Raw genomic sequence first — 26,543 nt, 5'->3', positions numbered from 1 at the left:
AACTGACAAGGGAAACATCTGTCTTTCTGTCCCTGGTATCCCCCTTTCCCCATTGTTCTTTTTTTTTGTACATTGTCTAAATGATACTCCAGTGGAAACAAAAGGCTCAGTTTATTGTCCGTGAGGGTATACAGTACAATTCAACACAATTTTATCAGCCTGTCTGGTATGAGCTGGTTGTAGTGGTGGAACTGGGTGTAATGCATCAGCTCTGGTCCCTCAACAGTTTAGACCCAGACCATCATTAACACACTCACAGAACTACAACACCTTCAGCATTGTTAGAAGACATATCTAACATAGCGAAATGACTTGTGCAACCCACCCTTACTGAACACTGAAGTCAAAATAGATCTATATACTTCATTTGTGTTTTCTTTGTATACGAATCTTAGCTTCTGTATATTGTTGAAGTCTTTGCTTTGCCTACCATACATACACTGAACAACATTTTTTACGCATCATGTAAAGTGTTGGTCCCATGTTTCATGAGCTGAAATAAAAGATCCCAGAAATGTTCCATATGCACAAAAAGCTTATTTCTCTCAAATATTGTGCACAACGCTGTTTACATCCCTGTTAGTGAGCATGTATCCTTTGCCAAGATAATCCGTCACCTGACAGGTGTGGCATATCAAGAAGCTGATTAAATAGCATCATCATCACACAGGTTCACCTTGTGCTGGGGACAATAAAAGGCCACTAAAATGTTCAGTTTTGTCACAACACAATGGCACAGATGACTCAAGTTTTGAGGGAGTATGCAATTAGCATGCTGACTGCAGGAATGTTCACCAGAGCTATTGCCAGAGAATTGAATGTTAATTTCTCTACCATAAGTCGCCTCCAACATCGTTTTAGAGAATTTGGCAGTACGTCCAACCAGCCTCACAACCACAGACCATGTGCATGGCATTGTGTGGGTTAGCGATTTGCTGATGTCAACGTTGTGAACAGAGTGCCCCATGATGGCAGTGGGGTTATGGTATGGGCAGGCATAAACTAGGAACAACGAACACAATTGCATTTTATCGATGGCAATTTGAACGCACAAAAATACCCTGACAAGATCCTGTTGCCATCATGAGGCCCATTTTTTTAAAGGTACAGTACCAGTCAAAGGTTTGGACACACCTACTCATTCAAGGGTTTATCTTTACTTTTACTATTTTCTACATTGTAGAATAATAGTGAATACATCAAAACTATGAAATAACACATATTGAATCATGTAGTAACCAAAAAAGTGTTAAACAAATCAAAATATTAGATTCTTCAAAGTAGCCACCCTTTGCCTTGATGACAGCTTTGCACACGCTTGGCATTCTCTCAACCAGCTTCACCTGGAATGCTTTTCCAACAGTCTTGAAGGAGTTCCCACATATGCTGAGCACTTGTTGGCTGCTTTTCCTTCACTCTGTTGTCCAACTCATCCCAAACCATCTCAATTGGGTTGAGATCGGGTAGTTGTGGAGGCCAGGTCATCTGATGCAGCACTCCATCACTTTCTTTCTTGGTCAAATAGCCCTTACACAGCCTGGAGGTGTTGTGTCATTGTCCTGTTGAAAAACAAATGATAGTCCCACTGAGCGCAAACCAGATGGGATGGTGAATCGCTGCAGAATGCTGTGGTAGCCATGCTGGTTAAGTGTGTTTTGAATTCTAAATAAATCACAGACAGTGTCACCAGCAAATCACCATCACACCTCCTCCTCCATGCTTCACGGTGGGAACCACACATGTGGAGATCATCCGCTCACAAAGACACAGAGGTTGGAACCAAAAATCTAACATTTGGACTCATCAGACCAAAGGACAAATTTGGTCCGTCCATTGCTCGTGTTTCTTAGCCCAAACAAGTCTCTTCTTCTTATTGGTGTCCTTAGTAGTGGTTTCTTTGCAGCAATTCAACCATGAAGGCCTGATTCACGCAGTCTCCTCTGTACAGTTGATGTTAAGATGTGTCTGTTACTTGAACTCTGTAAAGCATTTACTTGGGCTATAATTTCTGAGGCTGGTAACTCTAATGAACTTATCCTCTGCGGCAGAGGTAACTCTGGGTCTTCCTTTCCTGTGGCATTACTCATGAGAGCCAGTTTCATTATAGCACTTGATGGTTTTTGCGACTGCACTTGAAGAAACTTTCAAAGTTCTTGATTGACTGACCTTCATGTCTTAAAGTAATGATGGGCTGTTGTTTCTCTTTGCTTATTTGCGCTGTTCATGTCATAATATGGACTTGGTCTTTTACCAAATAGGGCTATCTTCTGTATACCACCCCTACCATGCATTGAAATGCATTCCAGGTGCATCCTCATGAAGCTGGTTGAGAGAATGCCAAGTGTGCAAAGCTGTCATCAAGGCAAAGGGTGGCTACTTTGAAGAATCAAACATTTAAAATCTATTTTTATTTTTTTTAACACTTTTTTGGTTACTTCATGATTCAATATGTGTTATTTCCTAGTTTTGATGTATTCACTATTATTCTACAATATAGAAAATAGTAAAAATACCCTTGAATAAGTAGGTGTCCAAACTTTTGACTGGTACTGTATCTGTGACCAACATATGCATATCTGTATTCCCAGTCATGTGATATTCCCAGTCCACAGATTAGTGCCTAATGAATGTATTTAAATTGATTGATTTCCTCATATGAACTGTAACTCAGTTAAATCTTTGAAATTGTTGAATGTTGCATTTATATTTTTGTTCAGTATACAATAATATGTCAAATTAGTTTGTGACATACAGTACATGTACACTACTTCTGAGGCCTTAACTTCACAGCCATCTTTCAATATCCAATCTATTTCCCCTTCTTGATCTTCTTTGCCGCCTGCAGGACAGAGGGACGGTCAGCTTTGTCCCCAAACTCCTTCTCCCGGTGCTCCAGCAGAATACCCTTCAGAATTACACACAACATTTAAAATATATATGATTCACTAAAAACAAATGTAAACTCATATGATGAAACCAGTAGAGGAAATGAGGAACTTACCTGTTTCCCTGCTCCAATCACATAAACACCACCGAGGATGAAGCCCTCCCCCTTCGTGTTACCCTGGTAACCCTTCTTCCTGGCTCGAAGGAGGTTCTGCCACACCCCCAGACGAGCCAGACCAAGACCCAGTCCCATCCTCCTCGGCTTGGGACCATAGAAACATTGCTGTAAAAGACAACTTCCTATCATTAGTCTTTCTCACATTACCTGATTGGAGAAAAGTACAGCGAATATAACTGACCTTCTCATCCACAAAAATCTCCCCATTGAAGTAGGGTCTGAAGTTCTGGATCTCTGTGCCGATGTCCTCCTTCACCACAGCATACAGAGGGACCCCGAGCTCCTCCAGCTGGGGCTTCAGAGAGGACAGCTCAGAGGCCTCCTGGAGAGAGTATATGTGCACAATTCCATGAGTATATACAGCCACATATATACAGCATGCATACACACTCATACCCCTACAAATATACTGTACCTCTCTGCATAAGGATCATCCGGGGCGCCTCACAGCCATGAGTACCGCACCAGTCTTTTCCCACAGACTCCTGGCTTTAACAGTCTTATCTGCAGAGACACAACCAACAATATTGCACACAATAGTAAGAAGCTTTCAGGTGTATACGTTACATATTTAAATTAACACTGGCACTGAATCAAAGACCACTCCACTGCTGGGAGATTATTCTAGAAGTGCTTTTCCATTGAAAGCTAAATCAGCTGATGAAAGTTAATCAGTAAAGCTTTTGTTTTGGTCTCACCGGCTGCGGGTGTTGATTTGAGCTCCATGTTCTCCAAGTGCTCCAGAGTGGACGGGGCTGACTTGGTCAGGAACAGGTCAGTGTTGGCCAAGATAAGGCCAGCCAGCCAGGCAACCAGCACCCCGATGCCCACAGACCATACACTGAGGGACAGGGGCTCCCCCTCCAGGAGGAAAGATAGCACTGCAGGGACAGACAACTGATTAAAAAGGTCCAATGCAGACGTTATTATCTTAACATCAAATCATTTCTGGGTAACAATTAAAGTAGCTTACTGTGATTGTTTTCAATTAAAATGTTAAAAAATAAAATAAAAAAAAGCTTCTTAGCAAAGGGAAATTTCTCAAGCAAGAATCTTGCTAGGACTGTCTGGAAGTGGTCTGAGTGAGGAGGGGAAAACAGAAAATGTGCTGTTGTTGGCAGAGAGGTTTGGAACTCTTTCTTATTGATCTATTAACTAATTGACTTCATGGTGATGTCACAATGGAAAGCCAAAACAGAGAAAAATATTGTTTTTGACTGCACTGTGCCCAAAGCCCTATTCATTTTCTCTGCCTTGTCATTGACCACATTTACATGCACACAGTATACCGGCTAGTAGCTCATATCCCGCTTAAGGTCCTATTCGGGATAAGCTGTTTACATGCACCTTTGATATCCCGTTCACAAGTACCCTGTATCCATGAATAAACAGAATATTCCTCATTTAAGTTCATAAGGGTTAAATAGAATAGTAACTGAAATCTGGACACTGACTGTAGGTCTATAAGCTCTCACATGTAGTGTGATATAATATAAACTCCTGCAGAATTATGCATTTCTTGCAGTAAAATGATACTGCTGTTAATTTGTCTCAAGGAACAGCAGTGGAACAATATGATTAATGTTTTTCAGCATCTCTTGATAAAATGCGAATGTGGGTGTAATGTGTTATCTTTGACACTTATGCAAGCAGACAGTAGGCGATTTCAACTATATACACATAAAATATGCACTCAAAGCAAACTTAAGTCTTACACTAAATGATCAAAAGTATGTGGACACCTGCTCGTCAAACAGCTCATTCCAAAGTCATGGCCATTAATATGGAGTTGGTCCCGCCCTTGCTGCTATAACAGCCTCCACTGTTCTGGGAAGGCTTTTCACTAGATGTTGGAACATTGCTGCGGGGACTTGCTTCCGTTCAGCCACAACAGCATTAGTGAAGTCGAGCACTGATGTTGGGCGATTAGGCCTGGCTCACAGTCGGTGTTCCAATTTATCCCAAAGGTGTTTGATGGGGTTGAGGTCAGGGCTCTGTGCAGGCCAGTCAAGTTCTTCCACACTGATCTCAACAAACCATTTCTGTATGGACCTCGCTTTGTGCACGGGGGAATTGTCATGCTGAAACAGGAAAGGGCCTTCCCCAAACTGTTGCCACAAAGTTGGAAGCACAGAATAGTCTCTAGAATGTCATTGTATGCTGTAGCGTTAAGATCTCCCATCACTGGAACTAAAAGGCCCGAACCATAAAAAACAACCCCAGACCATTATTCCTCCTCCACCAAAATGTACAGTTGCCACTATGCATTGGGGCAGATAGCGTTCTCCTGGCATCCACCAAACCCAGATTCGTCCCGTCGGGCTGCGGAGAGCTTTACACCACTCCAGCAGACATTGCGCATGGTGATCTTAGGCTTGTGTGCGGCTGCTCGGCCATTTCATGACGTTCCCACCAAACAGTTCTTGTGCTGACGTTGCTTCCAGAGGCAGTTTGAAACTCGGTAGTGAGTGTTCCAACCGAGGACTGACGATTTTTACAAGCTTCAGCACTCAAGAGGTCCCGTTCTGTGAGCTTGTGTGGCCTACCACTTCACGGCTGAGCCATTGTTGTCCCTAGACGTTCACTTCAAAATAAAAGCACTGATGACATTTGGCACAGGACCAATCTCCACTGTTTTGATGCCTGCCCATACCTTAACCCCACCGCCACCATGGGGCACTCTGTTCACATCAGCAAACCGCTCGCCCACATGACGCCATACACGTGGTCTGTGATTGTGAGGCCAGTTGGACGTACTGACAAATTCTTTAAAACGACATTGAGGCGACTTATGGTAGAGAAATTAACATTCAATTATTTGGCAACAGCTCTGGTGGACATTCCTGCAATCAGTATGCCATTTGCATACACCCTCAAAACTTGAGACATCTGAAGCATTGTGTTGTGACAAAACCACACATTTTAGAGTGGCCTTTTATTGGCCCCAGCACAAGGCGCACCTGTGTAATGATCATGCTGTTTAATCAGCTTCTTGATAATCTATCCACCTGACTGGTGTAGCATATGTTGGGCAAAGGAGAAAATGCTCACTAACAGGGATATAAACAAATGTGCGCAACATTTTCTTAAATAAGCTTTTTGTGTGTATGGAAAATGTTTCAGCTCATGTAACATGAGACCACCACGTTACATGTTGCGTTTATATTTTTGTTCAGTGTAGATTAACGCATTCATTCTATCAATGTAAAGACATTCTGGTAAGCACTACTGTATTTAGTCTTCTGGGGCAACAAGTTGGGCTATGACAGAAAAGCTGCATGCATCTAACTATAATAGATAAATGGCTTACAAAAAGTCGGCAATAAGCAGAAATTTAGGGGTGAAAGTAGCCGACTCACTTTTTGAAGTCTAAAATCAGCATATCCCAGGCATCTTATCGGGGTTTCTCAACCGTGAGAACTTTTTCGGGTAATTGTAAACGAGATATATTTATGCGTTAACTCAAAAACAGAATACTTGAATATCCCAAATAGCATAGTGTGCATATAAACGTGGTTAGCATACACTTTCTCAATCCTCATGGATTTAAAAGGAATGGGTTGGGGGGGGGGGGGAATAGTTGTCAGCCCATTCCTTTGAAATCTATGAGTGGACGTGTACAAGTTCATACTTCAGGGTGGGGAAACAGAATTAGTCTCAAAACAGACCGCCAACACCAAGAGTATCTTCTGTAGATCGACTGAACAGTTTGTACAGATCAAGTGTGGAAGTGAACAGCTGTTTCATGTTGAAGGTGTTATACTTAAAGCCAGAGAGCCAGATTTGCTCCGGTAGAATTCCAGATGACCCCTCCCCCTTTTCTGCAACAGTACATTTTATTTCCTAACTATGAGGAGCCATGGTGTTGCCTTTGCCCTGGTTGAGTCAGAAGGCACATTGTGTCCCAACCATGACTCAATTCTTCTGACAAGGCTCCATTTGTATTATCTCATGAAAGCACATCGTCTCAGAAAAGGTCACGGATGCAGCGAAAATGTCTCAAGGCCTGTAATCACAATCCCCTCGATTGGACACTCACTGCTACATTTTGTAAGCTGTAGATCAAATAATCTTTTGACTTAGTGTGACATTGCAAATGTCATGCATACACAGAACACCACCTGAATCAGGACAGGGCTATTGAACAATATCAAAACCTGATGAATCAATTCTGAAACATTTCTGCTTAGTTATTTGGGTAGTTGCAAAACAGAGCAAGGTCCTTTTGGGGGGGGGGGGTGACAGCCACAGTATCAGTGTCAATCACAAGCTCACACATTGGGCGTTCACAGTATGTTAAAGAAAATGATCCGATTACCCAAGACGTAAAGTGTAAATGCACTGCTGTATCCAAGAGAGTCAAAGTTGGACAAAAACGTGTTCACCACTAGTAATTAACCCTACAGTCACTAAGCATTTAGAGACAATTCAGTGTGGCAGCTGATGTACAAGTGGCAGACTTAAAAGTTGAAGCGCAAGGAGTGAGTCCACCTTCATTCGTCATACATTGTATAAAACCGAAGTATAGACTGTCAGTCAACTTGTTTACCTCTAGTTCTGAAAGTGCACATGCATTAAGTATCATATTTAAGGCCTAAGAGACAAAAGAATACCAACTTGTTGCTGTAGATTTCCCAGGACATAGAACAATAGACAGAACATGCAGTGTTGCTCCCTCTGCTTCTGTTTGTCATCTGTCCAACAGTGTGAAGTCCAGATGTCACACACCCTATACTCGCCACATAAACAGGAGGCTGCCAGAGGGTCATTTGAATGACTGAGGATTCAGCCAATCACATCCCTTACATTATAAAAATAGTGACCGACTTTAAGGTGCCTAGATCTAGCCAAGGTCTTCTTAAAAAAACAGTCAAGACATAAAATGCACAGCATTAAACACTGGAAACTTAACTAATTGTAGTTGCCAATGTAATCAAAACACGTGTCAGATTAACAATAAGATTGACTACATGAGCAGTCAATATGGTTGAATTAGAGAAATACTGAACAGACATGTTAAAACCTGTGTCAAGTGAATCATTAACCTAGCCAGAGAAAAGAGATCAGAGACATACTGATGCATAACGAGATCTTTATTGTCAAACAGGTCTTTCAGGTCCTCAGGTAGCCCGTCTGCCGTGTGTCGATCAAATGGGGAGACTTGTGTAAAGCATCAAGTCTGGTCCCTCCACAGAGTTTAGACACAGACCATCATAAACACACTCCGACAGCCCAACACAGCACCTACACATCAGCAGGACACGCCCCTGCAGATCCCAGAGAGAACATGGCACCCTTTCTACCTCCTAAGTTGGGTGGAATTTGTTTCAGTTTCTATCAAAAGGCACATTACTCCTTCTCCAAAGACACAAGTTCAGTTTGTACTTTTCTGGCAGCTTTCAGGACTTCCAGAATGTTGACCTTATCCCCGAACTCCATCTCCCTGTGCTCCAGCAGTACACCCTGCAGAAGAAAAAAAGATATTGGCGGCGCCATTTGATTCATTTAGCCAGCATTTCCCTCAACTTATTTTACGACCCATGCATCAGTGAGATGGCGAAATGAATATTTCCTGAAAAACCTACCTGCTGCCCTGCTCCAATGACGAACACCCCACCCAGCACAAAGCCTTCTCCAAACACATTTCCTAAGAAGCCGTTCTTGAAGGCTCGCAGACCATTCATCCACACGCCCAGACGGAGGAACGCCAACAGACCCATCTTACGCTCGCGGGGCCCATAGAAACATCTCTGTGACACAAAACAGAAGGCTTTGGAGTTGCAACAAATCACTCTACTCATATTGCAATAATCATGTCAGATTAGATAAAGTGTTGCATTCATAACTAGTTGAGATATGACCCAATACGGCACTGATTGGACAAGAGGATTCATTTCCTGTAAATTAGACCATGAAATCCAGCCTATGCACCTTTTCATCCACAAAAATCTCCCCATTGAAGTAGGGTCTGAAGTTCTGGATCTCTGTGCCGATGTCCTCCTTCACTACGGCATACAGAGGGACCCCGAGCTCCTCCAGCTGGGGCTTCAGAGAGGACAGCTCAGCGGCCTCCTGGAGGATTACACCACATAAGCCAATTGCCAAATGACAGACAGGGCCTAGATCAGACCACAACCCGGCAGAATAAATAATCATGAAGTAGCCTATATTGATATGACGTTGAAGTCCCAATGTTGAGGTCAAAAGATTTGAGTTATGGCCGAGTGTTGATTCTAGTGGGGTTATCACCAGTGGGATTTCAATTGACACCACCTGCGGTGAATACCTGCGGGTGGCAGGCAGGTAGCCAGTGGTTAGAGCGTTGGGCCAGTAACCGAAAGGTCGCTGGGTCGGATACCCAAGCTGACAACGAGCCCTTGAACAAAGCACTTAACCCCAATTTACTCCAGGGGGCACCATACTACTATGGCTAACCCTGTAAAACACCACATTTCACTGCAGCTATCTGGTGTATGTGACAAAAAAAAAGGAAGTACTATTTGGGTCAGTGGAATCAACACCACATTGTGTTCTTAAGACTGTTGAGTTAATTTCCGTTAAAAGGAGTTAAAGATATGTGTCTCATATCCCAGCATGCTCTGTTGCAGGTAGATTTTTAGAACAGTTTTTTTTTTTTTATAGCTATGTCTGCACACACATTGACTAATTGTTCTTATACTTAAGATCTAAAACAAGTCTAAACTATTCAAATCTGTTTGATGAAAGCCATCAAATGCAACAATCATGTCTGTTAGTAGCAAACATGGTACTTGTACCTCAAATTCACTCAGAACACACCCTGGGAAATAAATATGCAAATAAGGCTTCACACCTCAGTGTTACTGTTACATCAAATAAATTCTGTAATAAAGTGTTTACAAGCGCAAAGGTAAACAGTGACTCAAACTATACCTCTCTGCACAAAAATCATCCAGGCCGCCTTACTACCACGACAACTGCTCCAGACTTCTCCCATAAACGTTTAGCCTTCAAAGGCTCACGCTCTAAGTGGGAAACAAGTTGCACGGTTAAAATTAAGCAAATTCATGTCACGGGTTGCCTGGGAACCCGACGTTGTTGGGCAGAACTTAACATTTCGATCAGGACAGTTACCTCAAGAACGCTACATGAGAATGTTGAATAAAATTCTATTTGAACATACTTTACCGGTTGTCCGTGCAGTTAGTCCTTTTGGCGGTAGGAATGGGAGACAAGGTATCCATAGGAAAGTATAATTAAGTCAACCGCCAAAAGGACCAAATGCACTGACAAACCAACCGTAAAGTGTGTTCAAATAGGCTTATTAAATATTGTGGCTTGTCGAGGTCATGAGGGGAAACTGGCATGATTCAAAACGCTATTTTCTGCCCGATGAGTCAAAATCGGGTTCAGGCAAGGGCAGGGCTACTTCAGTTCAGATAGTCCTATGGGGATAATTGCAATTGTCACCAATACATTATGTAGCCATCCATTGTACACCAATACGTCAGATAACATAATACATTTAGAAAGTACTTTATAAACATACCTCCTGTCAATGGTTTGAGGTCAGTCTCCTCTAAATGTTTGAGGGTGGCCCTCGATGGCTGCGTCAAAAACAAGTCGCTGAAAGAGCGCAAACCAGTAGCGATTAAGGCAACAACTGCGCCCAATGACTGGACCACAACATCCATCGCAAAAGTTGTCTTTGTATCGAAATAGGAAAGGAAATTCAACACGAAACCACTCTTGGACCATGAACACTCTCAACAATGAAGGCACGCGGTCGACCCTTGGCATAGATTGGCCCCTTATGACTCAGACGTTGCAGGCTGGGTTTAAATCCCCGAATAATTAAATCCAACCCAATCGTAGACCAAACGTTGTTTTGATATTTCACAAGTGATTTCGAAAGTACATAGATACATGTTATGTGAGCTATTCAGTCGCTGTCTCGCCAGCAAAGTGATTGGATTGATGCCGCACAGGCATGGCCAATTACACTGCGTTAAAAATGCGATTAGACAGGCAGCCCAATTCTGATATTTGTGTCACTTATTGGTCTTTTGCCCAAACAGATCAGTTCTGAAAAATAACTGACGTGAAAAGATCTGATGTGATTGGTCATAATAACAATTAGTGGAACATTTTAGAATTGGGCTGCCTGTTTAAATGCAGCCTCAGAGTGGCGCTATCACCATCAACCATGTGGCACATCCATCTGTAGCGTTCAGAGCACATGCGAAGCTGATCATATCTACAGGGTCCCTACTGCCATAGTTTTTCTAACTACTAGAACCAGAAAAAGAATCACCACATCAATTAAACATTTGACTGCTTAAAAAATGTCATTCATAATAAATACAATTGGAAGCACAACTTTACACAAATTTATTCAAAGCAAACTGAATAGACATATTGTTAAATTGACATATTACACAAGTTGAGATATATCTCCCTCTTGGAGACGTCACGCATTTCATTAGGCGTCAGTCGAGCTTCTCTACTGATTTATAAGATGTAGAATGTTATAACATATAGATCTTTAGGCTATCATTGCATTTGAACTAACACCTTTGTCCAGATAATGTAGGAAAATTATCATTCCACATCTTAGTTGTCCTCCTCTTCCTCCTCTTCCTCCTGAAAAAAAGAACCGGGTTTAGATGGAACTGATACACTGTTTAAACCTGTTTTCCTTAGTCATTCACTCTTGAGTATGTCTTCTTATATGTTATGCATGCTATCATTGTAGTTGAACAGTGTAAATGTCTCTCGAAACAAAAGCCTTCTCCGTGTTAACCTTCTCCTTGGCTTGGTCATCAGGAGTTGTATGTTCAAATGCCCCCTGTGACATCTCCGCTCCCTCCTCCACTCCCTCCTCAGATTGCGTCACATCGGGTCTGACATCATCACTCTCTGAGGCTGCCCCTTCTTGTGTGCGATCAATAGTGTCACTTGGGACAGGGTTATCGGTCTCCTATGTTGAGTTTGTCAGAGGAAAACTGTTTGAGTAATAAAACATGTTTTAAGCCTGCCTCTGACGTCACATGCAATATCGCCTTCTCCTCTGATATTCTGATCCCTGTCTGTTAACTCTTGGTTGACTGAAAACCTCACAACACTCACAAAAGTTTAGACACACCTACTCATTCCAGGGTTTTTCTTCATTTGTACTATTTTCTACATCAAAACTATGAAATAACACATATGGATTCATGTAGTAACTAGAAAAGTGTTTAACAAATCAAAATATATTTTATATGAGATTCTTCAAAGTAGCCACCCTTTGCCTTGATGACAGCTTTGCACAATATGCATTCTCTCAACCAGCTTCATGAGGTAGTCACCTAGAATGCATTTCAATTAACAGGTGTGCCTTGTTAAAAGTCAATTTGTGGAATTTCTTTCCTTCTTAATGCGTTTGAGCCAATCAATTGTGTTGTGACAAGGTAGGGGTGGTATACAGAAGATAGCACTATTTCAAATCAAATCAAATTTTATTACTCACATGCGTCGAATACAACAGGTGTAGATCTTAAAGTGAAATGCTTACTTATGAGCCCCTAACTAACAGTGCAGTTTAAAAAAATACGGATAAGAATAAGAGAAAAGTAACGAGTAATTAAAGAGCATCAGTAAAAACAATATATATATACAGGGGTGGAGGTGCCGGTACAGAGTCAATGAGTGGGGGCACCGGTTAGTTGAGGTAGTATGTACATGTAGGTGGAGTTAATTAAAGTGACTATGCATAGATGACAACAGAGAGTGGCAGTGGTGTGGAGAGGGGGGGAAATGCAAATAGTCTGGTTAGCCATTTGACTAGATGTTCAGGAGTCTTATAGCTTAGAGGTAGCTGTTTAGAAGCCTCTTGAACCTAGACTTGGTGCTCCGGTACCGCTTGCCGTGCGGTAGCAGAGAGAACAGTCTATGACTAGGGTTGCTGGAGTCTTTGACAATTTTCAGGGCCTTCCTCTGGCACCGCCTGGTATAGAGGTCCTGGATGGCAGGAAGCTTGGCCCCAGTGATGTACTGGGCCGTTCGCACTACCCTCTGTAGTGCCTTGCGGTCGGAGGCCGAGCAGTTGCCATACCAAGCAGTGATGCAACCAGTCAGGATGCTCTCGATGGTGCAGCTGTAGAACCTTTTGATGATCTGAGGACCAATGCGAAATCTTTTCAGTCTCCTGAGGGTGAACAGGTTTTGTCGTGCCTGCTTCACAACTGTCATGGTGTGCTTGGACCATGTTAGTTTGTTGGTGATGTGGACACCAAGGAACTTGAAGCTCTCAACCTGCTCCACTGCAGCCCCGTCGATGAGAATGGAGGTGTACTCGGTCCTCTTTTTCCTATAGTCCACAATCATCTCTTTTGTCTTGATCACGTTGAGGGAGAGGTTGTTGTCCTGGCACCACACGGCCAGGTCTCTGACCTCCTCCCTATAGGCTGTCTCGTTGTTGTCGGTGATCAGGCCTACTGCTGTGTCATCGTCAAATTGAATGATGCTGTTGGAGTTGTGCCTGGCCGTGCAGTCATGAGTGAACAGGGAGTACAGGAGGGGGCTGAGCACGCACCCCTGAGGGGCCCCCTGTGTTGAGGATCAGCGTGGCGGATGTGTTGTTACCTACCCTTACCACCTGGGGCGACCTGTCAGGAAGTCCAGGATCCAGTTGCAGAGGGAGGTGTTTAGTCCCAGGGTCCTTAGCTTATTGATGAGCTTTGAGGGCACTATGGTGTTGAACGCTGAGCTGTAGTCAATGAATAGCATTCTCGCATAGGTGTTCCTTTTGTCCAGGTGCGAAAGGGCAGTGTGGAGTGCAATAGAGACTGCATCATCTGTGGATCTGTTGGGGCGGTATGTAAATTGGAGTGGGTCTAGGGTTTCTGGGATGATGGTGTTGATGTGAGCCATAACCAGCCTTTCAAAGCACTTCATGGCTACAGACGTGAGTGCTACGGGTCGGTAGTCATTTAGGCAGGTTACCTTAGTGTTCTTCGGCACAGGCACTATAGTGGTTTGCTTAAAACATCTTGGTATTACAGACTCGGACAGGGAGAGGTTGAAAATGTCAGTGAAGACACTTGCTAGTTGGTCAGTATGCTCGCAGTACACGTCCTAGTAATCCGTCTGGCCCTGCAGCCTTGTAAATGTTGACCTGTCTAAAGGTCTTACTCACATCGGCTGCGGAGAGCGTGATCACACAATCTTCGGGTACAGCTGGTGGTCTCATGCATGTTTCAGTGTGATTTGTCTCGAAGCGAGCATAGAAGTAGTTTAGCTCGTCCGGCAAGCTCGTGTCACTGGGCAGCACTCGGCTGTGCTTCCCTTTGTAGTCTGTAATGGTTTGCGGGCCCTGCCACATCCGACGAGCGTCAGAGCCGGTGTAGTACGACTCAATCTTAGTCCTGTATTGAAGCTTTGCCTGTTTGATGGTTCGTCAGAAGGCATAGCAGGATTTCTTATAAGCTTCCGGGTTAGAGTCCCGCTCCTTGAAAGCGGCAGCTCGAGCCTTTAGCTCAGTGCGGATGCTGCCTGTAATCCATGGCTTCTGGTTGGGGTATGTACGTACGGTCACTCTGGGGACGATGTCATCGATGCACTTATTAATAAAGCCAATGACAGATGTGGTGTACTCCTCAATGCCATTGGAGGAATCCCGGAACATATTCCAGTCTGTGCTAGCAAAACAGTCCTGTAGCTTAGCATCTGCTTCATCTGACCACTTTTTTATTGATCTAGTCACTGGTGCTTCCTGCTTTAATTTTTGCTTGTAAGCAGGAATCAGGAGGATGGAATTATGGTCAGATTTGGCAAATGGAGGGCAAGGGAGAGCTTTGTATGCATATCTGTGTGTGGAGTATAGATGGTCCAGAGTTCTTTTCCCTCTGGTTGCACATTTAACATGCTGATAGAAATTTGGTAAAACTGATTTAAGTTTCCCTGCATTAAAGTCCCCGGCTAATAGGAGCGCCGCCTCTGGGTGAGCATTTTCTTGTTTGCTTATGGCGGAATACAGCTCATTCAATGCTATCTTAGTGCCAGCCTCTGACTGTGGTGGTATGTAAACAGCTACAAAGAATATAGATGCAAACTCTCTCGGTAGGTAGTGTGGTCTGCATCTTATCATGAGAAACACTACCTCAGGCGAGCAATAGCTCGAGACTTCCTTAGATATCGTGCGCGGACATATTTGTCGTCGGTCCAAATGATTAGCCAAGCAAGGGAAATTTGCAGCGTAAGCCCTTGTTTTTAATGGAGTTTGCGAGTGTACAATTATGTTCACTTCGGTGCCTGAAACGCCCCATAATTCAATTTGCGATGTTTGTACATCCGCTAAGAAAGGTCAGCCCAAACTTAAAACCTCAACGTTAATATGGAGTCAACATACAAGTGTAAGTAAAAACTAATGTAAATAAGTTAGAAATTGTGCTACTAATGCACAAACACGTCTCGTAAAAGTAATGATGTTTTTGTTTGGTTAGCTTTTGGAAATGAATTTGCTAGCTATCATACAGTAGGCATATATTAATAATGATATAGTTAATATAAGTAGACATGCAATCATAATTGACTGAAGCGCATATAAAGCACCCACTAACTGGCTGAAAGCACAATCATCGCGGGATGAACGAGTGACAAATTTCCGGGCAAGGGCGGTCCATTTAAAAATCATTCCTTCCTCCCTTGCCCTTTGCCCTGCCACTGTACCCTCATCAGACGTCATGATACGTCATCAGAAGTGTCCACTAATTTGAGGGCTGAGGGGATAGGGTGTGTCTTTTAAGTGTTTAAAATGCAGCCCCAGAGGTAACTCTGCTGCAGAGGATAAGTTCATTAGAGTTACCAGCCTCAGAAATTGCAGCCCAAATAAATGCTTCACAGAGTTCAAGTAACAGGCACATCTCAACATCAACTGTTCAGAGGAGACTGCGTGAATCAGGCCTTCATGGTCGAATTGCTGCAAAGAAACCACTACTAAAGGACACCAATAAGAAGAGACTTGCTTGTGCCAAGAAACAAGAGCAATGGACATTAGACCAGTGGAAATCTGTCCTTTGGTCTGATGAGTCCAAATTTGAGATTTTTGGTTCCAACCGCCGTGTCTTTGTGAGAAGCAGAATAGGTGAACGGATGTTTTCCACATGTGTGGTTCCAACCATGAGGCATGGAGGAGGAGGTGTGATGTGTGGGGGTGCTTTGCTGGTGACACTGTCAGTGATTTATTTAGAATTCAAGGCACACTTAACCAGCATGCCATCACAGCGTTCTGCAGCGATACGCCATCCTATCTGGTTTGCAGTTAGTGGGACTATCATTTATTTTTCAATAGTATAATGACCCAACACACCTCCAGGCTGTGTAAGAGCTATTTTACAAATAAGGAGTGTGACGGAGTACTGCATCAGATGACCTGGCCTCTACAGTCAACCGACCTCAACCCAATTGAGATGGTTTGGGAGGAGTTAGGACCGCAGAGTGAAGGAAAAGCAGCCAACAAGTGCTCAGCATATGTCGGAACTCCTTCAAGACTGTTGGAAAAGTATTCCAGGTGAAGCTGGTTGGGAGAATGCCAAGAGTGTGCAAAGCTGTCATCAAGGCAAAGGGTGGCTACTTTGAAGAATCTCAAATATAACATATATTTTGATTTGTTTAACACTTTTTTGGTTTTGGTTACTACCTGATTCCATATGTGATATTTCATAGTTGTGATGTCTTCACTATTATTCTACAATGTAAAACAATTTGTAAAAGTAAAAAAAAAAAAACTTGAATGAGTAGGTGTCCAAACTTTTGACTGGTACTGGTACTCTTTTCTTCTCTGGCACTCATTTCACCATGATCTTTCCTCTCTCTTCTCCTGGTTTGTCATCCCTTTATTCTGTCTTTCCTTCCCTGAATGAATATTATTTTGTCAATTGCTAGGTCTTTGGGTAAAAACAGATGGTAGACATCCTCAGCATATCTCTAAAAATACAAATACATAATCAACCATTTTAATCTGTCTTGGGTGTTTCCGATGAAGCCATCACCTTCTCTTGATCCTGATGTTCCTGTCCCTCCTCAGACATAGTCTCATCTGGTTTGACATCATCATTCTCTGGTCCTGAGGTTGGCTCAACTTGTGTAGAATCAGCATGTTCACTAGTATCAGGTTTATCAGGTTCATCAGTCACCTGTTGAAAATGTTTTTGGAAGAAAAATGACTGGGTTCAGTTCACTGAATGTACTTATTCTCGCTCGTCTTCTGGTGTTGTTCAATAATAGTGTGACTGTCTGGCTAAAAATGTCCTCACTGCATCTCAAAAGGAAGATATTTTTTCAGGTTGATTATTCAGCTTTCCTGATTCTTTTATTCTTGCTCCTACTATCTTTTCATTCATTCAGTCCTGAAATCAACATTGACCGTCTCTTTCAGTCCTGAAAACAACATTGACTGTCTCCCAAGACCCAATGACTTGTCTTCTTTTCAGTGATCTATGATCTTTACAGTACACTTGTCCAAAGTATCCCCTCTGTCTTGTCTAGACATTCCTCCCTCTCTTGTCTGGCACACATTGATCCACGTTCTTTCCTATCTCTTTTCTAGTTTGTTATTTCTCATGTCCCTCGTTTCAGTCTTTGTTCGGTATAAGCCATCACCTTTTTTTGGTCTTGATGGAGAGGTTTGTGTTTGTCTTGTGGATCCTCAGTTTGTCCCCCCTCATCATTCTCTGGTGCTGAGGTTGACTCTACCTCTATTTGTGTAGATTCATCAGGTTCACTGGTTTCAGGTTGATCAGTCACCTGGTGACCAGTTTGTGAGACAAAACAATATTAGAATCATTGCAGCCATTCATCCACATTTGTAGATTTCTAGTCCTCCTGCTCTCAGCTCTAGCCTGCACGTCTAGCCTTTCTGAATCAAATGTCTTGACCTCAGGGAGAGGGCAAGCCATGCAAAGAATGTGCAGAAGCAGTCATCATCAGCCAATGGACAGAACCAGAAAAGCCATCGGATGATACAGAGGTGCGAAAGAAATGGTGACCTAGAGAGGATAGTATAGCAACCACCAAAGGCACACAGATTTTAGCGGAGTATTCTTGAGCTCTGGGACTGATGATCTTTGTCTTGAACTTCTTCAGTGACCTCCTCATTTTCAGAGGTGGAGGTGGTGGGGACTTCTGATTTCCATGGCTCATTCTCCATGACACCTGGTGATATGACCCTGGTGGTCTGACTCTGACCAGACCCTGTAGGGTGCTCTTGAAATATCTGATGATGTGTTGATGAGGTTAAACCCTGGACGATAAAATTCTCAACTCTCTCTCCAGCGGCTGTTCCTAATCTATATTTCAAAATGCAGTTGAAGCTCTCTTGTGAACATCTAGTCAAAACATGGACATTCTAAGCAGATATTACTAATTTGGTTTGTTTTCTTACCAATTTGAGATTACACTGGGCTTATTACGTTAAATCTAATTTTAGACTACCAACATTTATAAGACATCACAGATTCCCTGATATTAAGCATACACAAAAACATACAATCTATAAAAAAAAAAATTAAAACAACACATGAAAACGTTATATCTGTGGAACTGAGGAAGTCTTAAAATTCTACAAAAACCATACCCCATCATCGCCCTCCTCCACTGCAGCAAGCGTTGGAGGGTTTACTTTCTTGGGCCTTTCTGAAACTGGAGCTGGCGGAGGCGTCGCAGGTATTTCCTCAACTTCCTGAAAAGATAATAACACAATTTCAACCCTCATGGGTTTTAAACCGTACACACAAACACACACACAGGGCCGGGCCTCGCCGTGCTGCCGCCCTAGGCGAGATCCAAAGATGGCGCACCTACAAAACTAAAATAGTCCCAGTAAGCAAAATTACATTGAAAAGACGTCTAAAATATGGATTTTCCAGACGTTGAAGTTAGGTTCAATTTAGATTCTGAATAACAGGTGAATATGTATTTTCTGTATGTTTAAAATACATATTTCCCAGGACGTTGAAAAGGCATATTTTCTGGATGTTGAAAGATACGTATTTTCCAGACGGTGAAATCTGGTTCATTTTTGGTTCTGAATGACAGTTGAAAATACTTATTTTCCAGACGTTGAAAATATGTATTTTCCGGATGTTGAAATCAGGCAAATTTTTCGTTTGAAAATAAGTAATTTATAAACTATGTTTGGGCCAAATCAAGGCTGGTCCAGACCGCACCAAATCTGAGCCAAACATGGATGTCTATGATTGGTTCGGACCAAAAACCAATGTCTGTGGATGTGGAAATCAAGGCCAGTCCGGACTGTATGGAAAAAAAGACGTTGAAAAGGCGTCGGCGTTGGTCCGTGCTGACTGAGGTAGCCTACAGTGTTGCCTGAAATTGAATTTTAGGAATGCCCATCTTTGAGGTAAAACATTCCTGATTCCTGTGACTAATGAATTTGGATACTTAATCTCTGAATATCAGCTACCCAACTTTATCAGGAGTTATCGTAAGCCTATTTGCAATGCGTTTACACAGTGGGAAATGCAGAAGTATTTTATTTTTCCCTATGATCAGCTTTTCAAAAATGTACGGATACAAACTTGAAACCACTGATCATGACAATGGGGTGAAACTCCTGGACAACAGTTGTGATTGTCCATTACATATTGTCCATTTTACTTTGACCTGTCCTGTTTGTAGGATATGATGTTTGTTAACATAACAGCGCATTTTGTATTTGATTGAGCACCATTTAGGTTAGGCTATTTGATCGGAGAAACCTGCATGATGTAAAAAGTGTCCGTCTCATTACATTGTCATACATTTTATCTCCAGCCTGTGGGCACTGCTTATCAGGGCGGCATCAGCACTCACCTAAAAAGCCCATATGCAACTGGTTTCGAGAAATTGTCATTGTCTTTGGGCAGAATTATGTGAGGTTTTATGTGAAGGTGCGTCTTGGTCAGTTTAGCACACACACACACACACACACACACACACACACACACACACACACACACACACACACACACACACACACACACAATACATACTTTTGTTTCTTTGGGTTCTTCTGGGACTTCCCCTGTGATTTTATATTCTTCCTCCTTCATCTGCCTCATGTGCACTGCCTCATCTATGGCTTTCTGCTGCTCCTGCTCCAGTTCCTGCTGGAGGGCCTTTTTCTGCAATGATCAGAGATATTCCAATAATATAACAATACTGGCTTAATAATTCTATAATCAAGCGTTTTTATATTCCTGTTATCTACCAACATTGAATGACGGTATAGGCTCAGAAAGGTATACATTGACGTAGTTAATCAAATCAAATTTTATTTGTCAAATGCGCCGAATACAACAGGTGTAGGTAGACCTTACCATGAAATGCTTACTTACAAGCCCTTAACCAACAATGCAGTTTTAAGAAAAATATTTACTAAATAAACTAATGCATACCAAAGAGCACGTCTGGATGAGATTGCCTAGACAACATTTGGGTATAGGCTGCCACACAATGGCAATAGTCTGAACATCATTACTCACTATCTCCTCATTGTCCATGTTTTCTTTATACTTGTAAATCCACTGTGCAAGAAATTCGATCGGGTCCATGGGACGAAGCTCAGCCACCTCGGCTAATCCTTCTATGAGACATTTTCCCATACCCCTTTTCAAGTATTCTGAGTCCATTTTCCTGTATGCAAGAAAATGCCATAATGTATGAAGACAGTAGCTACAAATGTCAGCTAAGACAACAGGGGTACAAAATATGTTCTACTTAATTTTTTTACCTTTAGCTCAGGCGTTATTGTTGCGTCGTTACGCTAGCTATCAAACCTATGAACAATAAAACAAGGTTTTCAGTGTAAAACGTTCCTATTTGTTTGTAAATACTTTCTAAACAAAATGTGTCGACACAAAAGAGCATTGTTACTTTAATGTTACTATTTTATAATAGGATAAACTGACTCCAAATAGAATTGTTTTGAAACCAGACCCACCTGTCTTTTTCGTTCAGAGCGTCCGGATATGTATTTTATCTCCATGGTAACGGTGCTACTTCATACATCTTTCCTCCAATTTTGTTGAGAAGGTTCCGTTTTGTCGTAAGAAGTAGAGCTTGCAAAGATGTACCACGTGCATTTTATTTCAAATTTTTAAATATAGACTATAATTTCATTGAAATTACATATAATGTCACCAATTACAAGGTATACCACATATTAAGTTTGTATTTCAACCCATTTTCACTTCAGTAATGGTTTATAGGCCTGTGTGAACTAAATAATTACATTACTAATTGAAATAGAAAAAGGTTTGCTAGGTATCTTATACCTTTTGTTCTATGTGTAGTCAGGGTGCATGCTACAGTATTTACCTAGTCATCTATGACTGTACATTACATTAGGGCAGGGAATCCATATAATTATTATTAATTAGTAATTTAATAAGATCATCTGGGAGTCAGTGATTCGGGTTGCTATGAAGTTTCAGTTGCTCGTCTGGGGTCATTAAGTTTGAATCACACACACACACACACACACACACACACACACACACACACACACACACACACACACACACACACACACACACACACACACACACACACACACACACACACACACACACACACACACACCTTTTTCACTGCACTCAGCAGAGATACGGTTTGTGATGTTTATCAATAATCCAATGCTTTTGTTTTGGTTGTGACATATTTTAGGGTTTAGGGTTCATGAAACCAGAGATTGTCAGGGTCACACACATCGGTGAGATATACCGGGATCCACCAACACACCCTGCAGGCAGCTGCCACATTCCCCATAATTGCTGAAGAGGAAAGGGGATCTCAGCCCTATGCACGCTGCCGTCTCACCAATCATCTCACCAACACCTGACCCAGATCCCCAAGCACCACCACATACCAAAGAGCACGTCTGGATGAGGACATTTGAATTGGAAAGGTTAGCATTAGTAATGGGAAATTGTAGGCTATTGAACACTTTATTAATATTACAACACCACTTCAATTAGACTGTTGCATCCATGGCTATATTTCTAGTGTACCCCATACAGGATGGATTCCATGGGACAGTTCATATTTGAGAAGCTCATGTTCAAGTATGTCTTACTTTTCACACTTTGGAAGCTCTTGGAGGTGCAAATATTCATAGAGGCCTATACCATTTAGGTCCACGGTGTAGTGTAAAATCAAATGCCACTTTAATTGGGCTGTTGGATAACTTGTCAGAAAATCTAATTATATACACCTAGAGCAAGAGTCATTGTCCTTTGGTTTGACCTCTGTCTGAACTCTGACCCCACTCTATATTGTCGTTACAGTATGGGGCCAGGGTCAGCAATGTCTTGTAGCAGATGGGTTGACAAGAAAATCAACTCAAACATGAAACTCAGACATATGTTACATTTTTTAAGAAACACGCAATGCTTTATCCTTAACACTTCTTGTCCATTCTAAAAAAAATACTTGTAAATAATTTGATGGTTCATCGTTTAATGCTCAACTGAATGGATTGCATCATGCTGTATAGTGCCTAGTTTCAATCAGGCAAGTCTTCATTAGAAGCATGGATTCCAGCAGCTACTGCCAGGGCTGGGCTTATAACTCTACCGGGTCTGACTCTGTGTACACAGGCACAGTGATCCCGCCAGGAAAGTGAGGGGCCCCTTGTGACAAAAAGAGAGAGAATAGGGGGGGAAATACAGGAGAAGCCACTCCATGAAATTAATATAAATTTTTCACAGTAATATAATACACCACTCCATGTGGTGACTTTCTATGAACAGGGCATTCATTGAGTAAACCTCAAGTAAGACAGTGGTTGAATGGAAGGGTCCGCTGCTCAGCACACGAGGAGTTAAAAACAAGTTCATCCAGGAAATTGTAATCCCTCTCTCCCTCTTTCCCTCTTCTGAATGGTCTAACCCACCGGTTCACATGACCCCCACCCCCTTTCACGGAGAGTGTATGAGTGTGTGTGCATGAGTGTGTATGTTGTCCTTGCCTTATATAGAGGAAAGTTGTGGCTCCAGTAAAGTCTCTCACATTCCCTCTCTCCTCCCTCTTTCTCTCTTAGCCTCTTGCGTAGAAGGACGCAGTAGCTGGTACAGCAGCCTCTGCTCTACTCGTCATTTACTATAGTTATCTCTCTATTTAGGCTTTTTAGCCTACTCTAACTTCCTCTGCATCGTTGAGCTGCTCAGACCACAATGAACGGGCCAGTGGACGGATTGTATGATGCTGAGCACTATGGGTCATTCATGTTTACCTCTGAGTCTGTGGGAGAAGGACACCCAGGTGAGTAGACAGCTCTAGTCTGGATACCATAACACCCCTATGCCTTTGCATGGTCGCCATGCAACAGAACAGAACCATAGAATGTCATGCACTGCATCAGTAGAAAGTGTTTTTCCCCCCCGAGATCCCACCGCTGACACCAATGGGTTTAATGAACTAGTTGTGCTGTATTTGAATGGTTGCTTATGCCGTGCAGGAAGAAGCAGAAGGAGGAGACACAAAGGAGCTGATTCCCTAAGAGTTTGCACCATGTAAACTGAGAGAAAACAGATTGAGAGAGTACAGAAGTTGGTAGTAGAATTGGATGCCTGCACAATTCAATCGAAGGGGGAGCATGCTACAGAGGTGCTGTAGAGACATACCATTGACAATTTATGGATGCATGTGTTGCTGTTACTCCCTAGTTACTCCAGTAGGACGGGTTAAGCAAATGGAAGGGGAAGGTGGTATAATTTACTTTCACCTCTGTTGACATACATGTAGGCCTACTATACTCCTGACAGTACTTACAGTACAGTACTAACTGCTACTGTGAATGTGTAATTATGAATATAAATATTGATACATACTTACCAAAGCATCCTCTCTTTCTTTCTCGCTCCCTTTAATGGCTAGAACGGAGGGAATGGAATGGCATCAAACACATAGAAACCACCAACCAACCTCCTGTGCTCCACACATGATTACACATACACCTGGAGCAGTGCCATGCAACTTAGGCAACATAGGCCCTAACACCTGCTTCATGATGGCCAAGTACCTTCTCTGCATTTAATGTCACTATGTGTTCAGAGACAACTTGATCTGCTCACATATCAATTACTGTACCACACTTTCCCTCACTAATTATGGTATGCTCTCATGTTGTTTTCACGTTAAAAACACTCCACTCGTTACATGGTTAATACATGTTTTGATATGCATCTGTTGGTCACAGATACCTTCAAAAAAAGTTAGGAGCGTGGATCATAAAACAAGTCACTATCTGCTGTGACCACCATTTGCCTCATGCAGCGTGACATTACATTCAAATAGAGTTGAACAGGCTGTTGAATGTGGCCTGTGGAATGTTATCCCACTCCTTTTCAATGGCTGTGCGAAGTTGCTGGATATTGGTGGGAACTGGAACACGCTGCCATTCACGTCAATCCAGAGCATCCCAAACAACCGGCCTCACAAACAACCGGCCTCACAACCTCACAACAGATGTGTCGTGAGTGTGCAGGCCATGGAAGCACTGGGATATTTTCAGCTTCCAGCCATTGTGTACAGATCCTTTCGACATGGGGCCGTGCATTATCATGCTGAAACATGAGGTGATGGCGGCAGAGCATTGGCACCACATTGCCCCTCAGGATCTCGTCACAGTACCTCTGTGCATTCAAATTGCCATCGATAAAATGCAATTGTGTTCGTTGTCCCTAGTTTATGCCTGCCCATACCATAACCTCACCGCCACCATGGGACACTCTGTGCACAATGTCAGCAAACTGCTCACTCACATGATGCTATACATGTGGCCTGCGGTTGTGAGGCCGGTTGGACGTACTAACAGATTCTCTAAAACGATGTTGGAAGCGGCTTTTGGTAGAGACATTCCTGCAGTCAGCATGCCAATTGCACGCTCCCTCAAAATTTGAGACATCTGTGGCATTGTGTTGTGTGACAAAACTGCACATTTTAGAGTGGCCTTTTATTGTCCCCAGGACAAGGTGCACCTGTGTAATTGTCATGCAGTTTAATCAGCTTCTTGATATGCCACACCTATCAGGTGATGGATTATCTTGGCGAAGGAGAAATGCTCACTAACAGGGATGTAAACAAATTAGTACACTAAATTTGAGAGAAATAAGCTTTTTGTGCGTATGGAAGATTTCTGGGATTTTTTTTATTTCAGCTCATGAATCATGGGGCCAACACAACATGTTGCGTTTATATTTTTTGTTCAGTGTAAATGGGAGAAAACCAGAAACATAAAGGTTACAAACATAACAATTAAGTAAAATGTGTATTTATTTGGATTGATGGGTGAAGACTGAATATCTCATATCTCTTTAAATGAAGGCATACCAACATCAATCAAAGATTATAACAAAAATGTGAAACTATCACAGTCTTGATTATGAATATGAAATAGTTTGAACACTCAACCTCCTTGTGAAGTTTACACAATGAGTTGATATATGTACATATATGGTGGTGTATCTTGACTGCCAGTGTGGAGTAAAGCACGCTACAGAGGTATGCATTAACAGAACTAAAGCTATTCCGAGGGTTGGAGCACCTAATATGAGCCAACCAAGAGTAGTACTCTGACGGAAGGGTGAAATATAATCTAGGTCTTGACTTGGCTTCTGCCATGTGCAGTAAAAGGTCAAGCCAGGAAACCACCTCATCAACTTCAGGAGGCCCATTATGGTCAGTTACAGTGCCTGCAGAAAGTACTCATGCCCATTGACTTATTCCACATTTTGTTGTGTTACAGCCTGAATTCAAAATTTATTAAAGATTTTTTTCTTACCCATCTACTCACAATACCCCATAATGACAAAGTGAAAATAGGTTTTTAGATTTTTTTGCAAATGTATTGAAAATCGAATAGAGAAATATTGAATTTACATACTCCCAACCAAGCAAAAAGGCAGTAACTGCTCATTTGTTCGAAAATGAGTTAATGTCATTTTTGCTACATTAAATACATGCTTAATCGTGTAGACAAGTATCCTGCATCTATTGTATTGTGTTTTGGAGAAAATGGGGGTCATGTTAGAAGTAACTGCATAAAGTTACTGTGAAACCAAGGTAAATAAAAGCCATTTTTCTCAGTTCCACGCTATGAGCAGGTACTGCCTTTTTGCTTGGTCGGGTAGCATAAGTATTCACACCCCTGAGTCAATACTTTGTAGATGCACCTTTGGTGGCGATTACAGCTTTGAATAATCTTGGGTATGTCTGTATCAGCTTTGCACATCTGGATTTGGGGATTTTCTCCCATTCTTCCGAGCAGATTTTCTCAAGCTCTGTTAAGTTAGATGGGGAGTGACTGTTAACAGCAATCTTCAAGTCTTTCATGTTTTTCGACATTTTTGCAAATATGTTGAAAATGAAATTTAGAAATATCTACTTTACATTAAGTACAACTACAATAAAACAATAAAACTACAACTACAATACCTCTTTCGCCATCTGGCCCGGACCC

The 26,543-nt window shown here is 42.2% G+C and overlaps 2 protein-coding genes and 2 pseudogenes across 3 annotated transcripts in view; 1 reads left to right on the top strand and 3 right to left on the bottom strand.

Annotated features, from left to right (window-relative positions):
- Nucleotides 1-94: 94 nt before the first annotated feature.
- Nucleotides 95-7,782, bottom strand: LOC139570297 (peroxiredoxin-like 2A; annotated as a pseudogene).
- A 357-nt stretch (nt 7,783-8,139) lies between these two features.
- On the bottom strand, nt 8,140-11,081 carry LOC139570294 (peroxiredoxin-like 2A; annotated as a pseudogene).
- Nucleotides 11,082-11,417: 336 nt separating this feature from the next.
- Nucleotides 11,418-21,098, bottom strand: dydc2 (DPY30 domain containing 2). Of its 2 annotated transcripts, XM_071392062.1 has the most exons (9): nt 21,024-21,098; nt 20,814-20,859; nt 20,566-20,716; nt 20,074-20,205; nt 18,660-18,764; nt 17,687-17,830; nt 17,077-17,220; nt 11,847-12,023; nt 11,418-11,686 (listed from the first exon to the last, which is right to left on the bottom strand). In XM_071392062.1, the coding sequence occupies exons 3-9, from the start codon at nt 20,710-20,712 to the stop codon at nt 11,657-11,659; spliced, it is 879 nt and encodes a 292-aa protein (XP_071248163.1). In that variant the 5' UTR covers nt 20,713-20,716; nt 20,814-20,859; nt 21,024-21,098; the 3' UTR covers nt 11,418-11,656. The 2 variants fall into 2 exon arrangements, with proteins under 2 accessions (XP_071248163.1, XP_071248164.1); XM_071392063.1 differs by lacking the exon at nt 17,687-17,830.
- Nucleotides 21,099-23,044: 1,946 nt separating this feature from the next.
- Nucleotides 23,045-26,543, top strand: part of LOC139570291 (S-adenosylmethionine synthase-like) — a 15,479-nt gene continuing 11,980 nt past the window's right edge. The window contains exon 1 of the mRNA XM_071392054.1: nt 23,045-23,344. Coding sequence (XP_071248155.1) covers nt 23,257-23,344 — 88 coding nt within the window. The 5' untranslated portion in view covers nt 23,045-23,256. The remainder of the gene's footprint in view (nt 23,345-26,543) is intronic.

Source organism: Salvelinus alpinus, chromosome 3 (assembly GCF_045679555.1).
Source record: "Salvelinus alpinus chromosome 3, SLU_Salpinus.1, whole genome shotgun sequence".
Classification (NCBI taxonomy): domain Eukaryota; kingdom Metazoa; phylum Chordata; class Actinopteri; order Salmoniformes; family Salmonidae; genus Salvelinus; species Salvelinus alpinus.
This window is presented reverse-complemented; position numbering and strand designations above follow the sequence as displayed.

Excerpts from the sequence above, each read along its gene's own strand:
- dydc2 (XM_071392062.1), bottom strand. The coding sequence starts at position 20,712 with ATGGACTCAGAATACTTGAAAAGGGGTATGGGAAAATGTCTCATAGAA. Across the intron at positions 20,206-20,565 it reads ACATGGACAATGAGGAGATA|AAAAAGGCCCTCCAGCAGGA; the intron begins GTGAGTAATGAT and ends TGATCATTGCAG. Across the intron at positions 18,765-20,073 it reads AAGAACCCAAAGAAACAAAA|GAAGTTGAGGAAATACCTGC; the intron begins GTATGTATTGTG and ends TTATCTTTTCAG.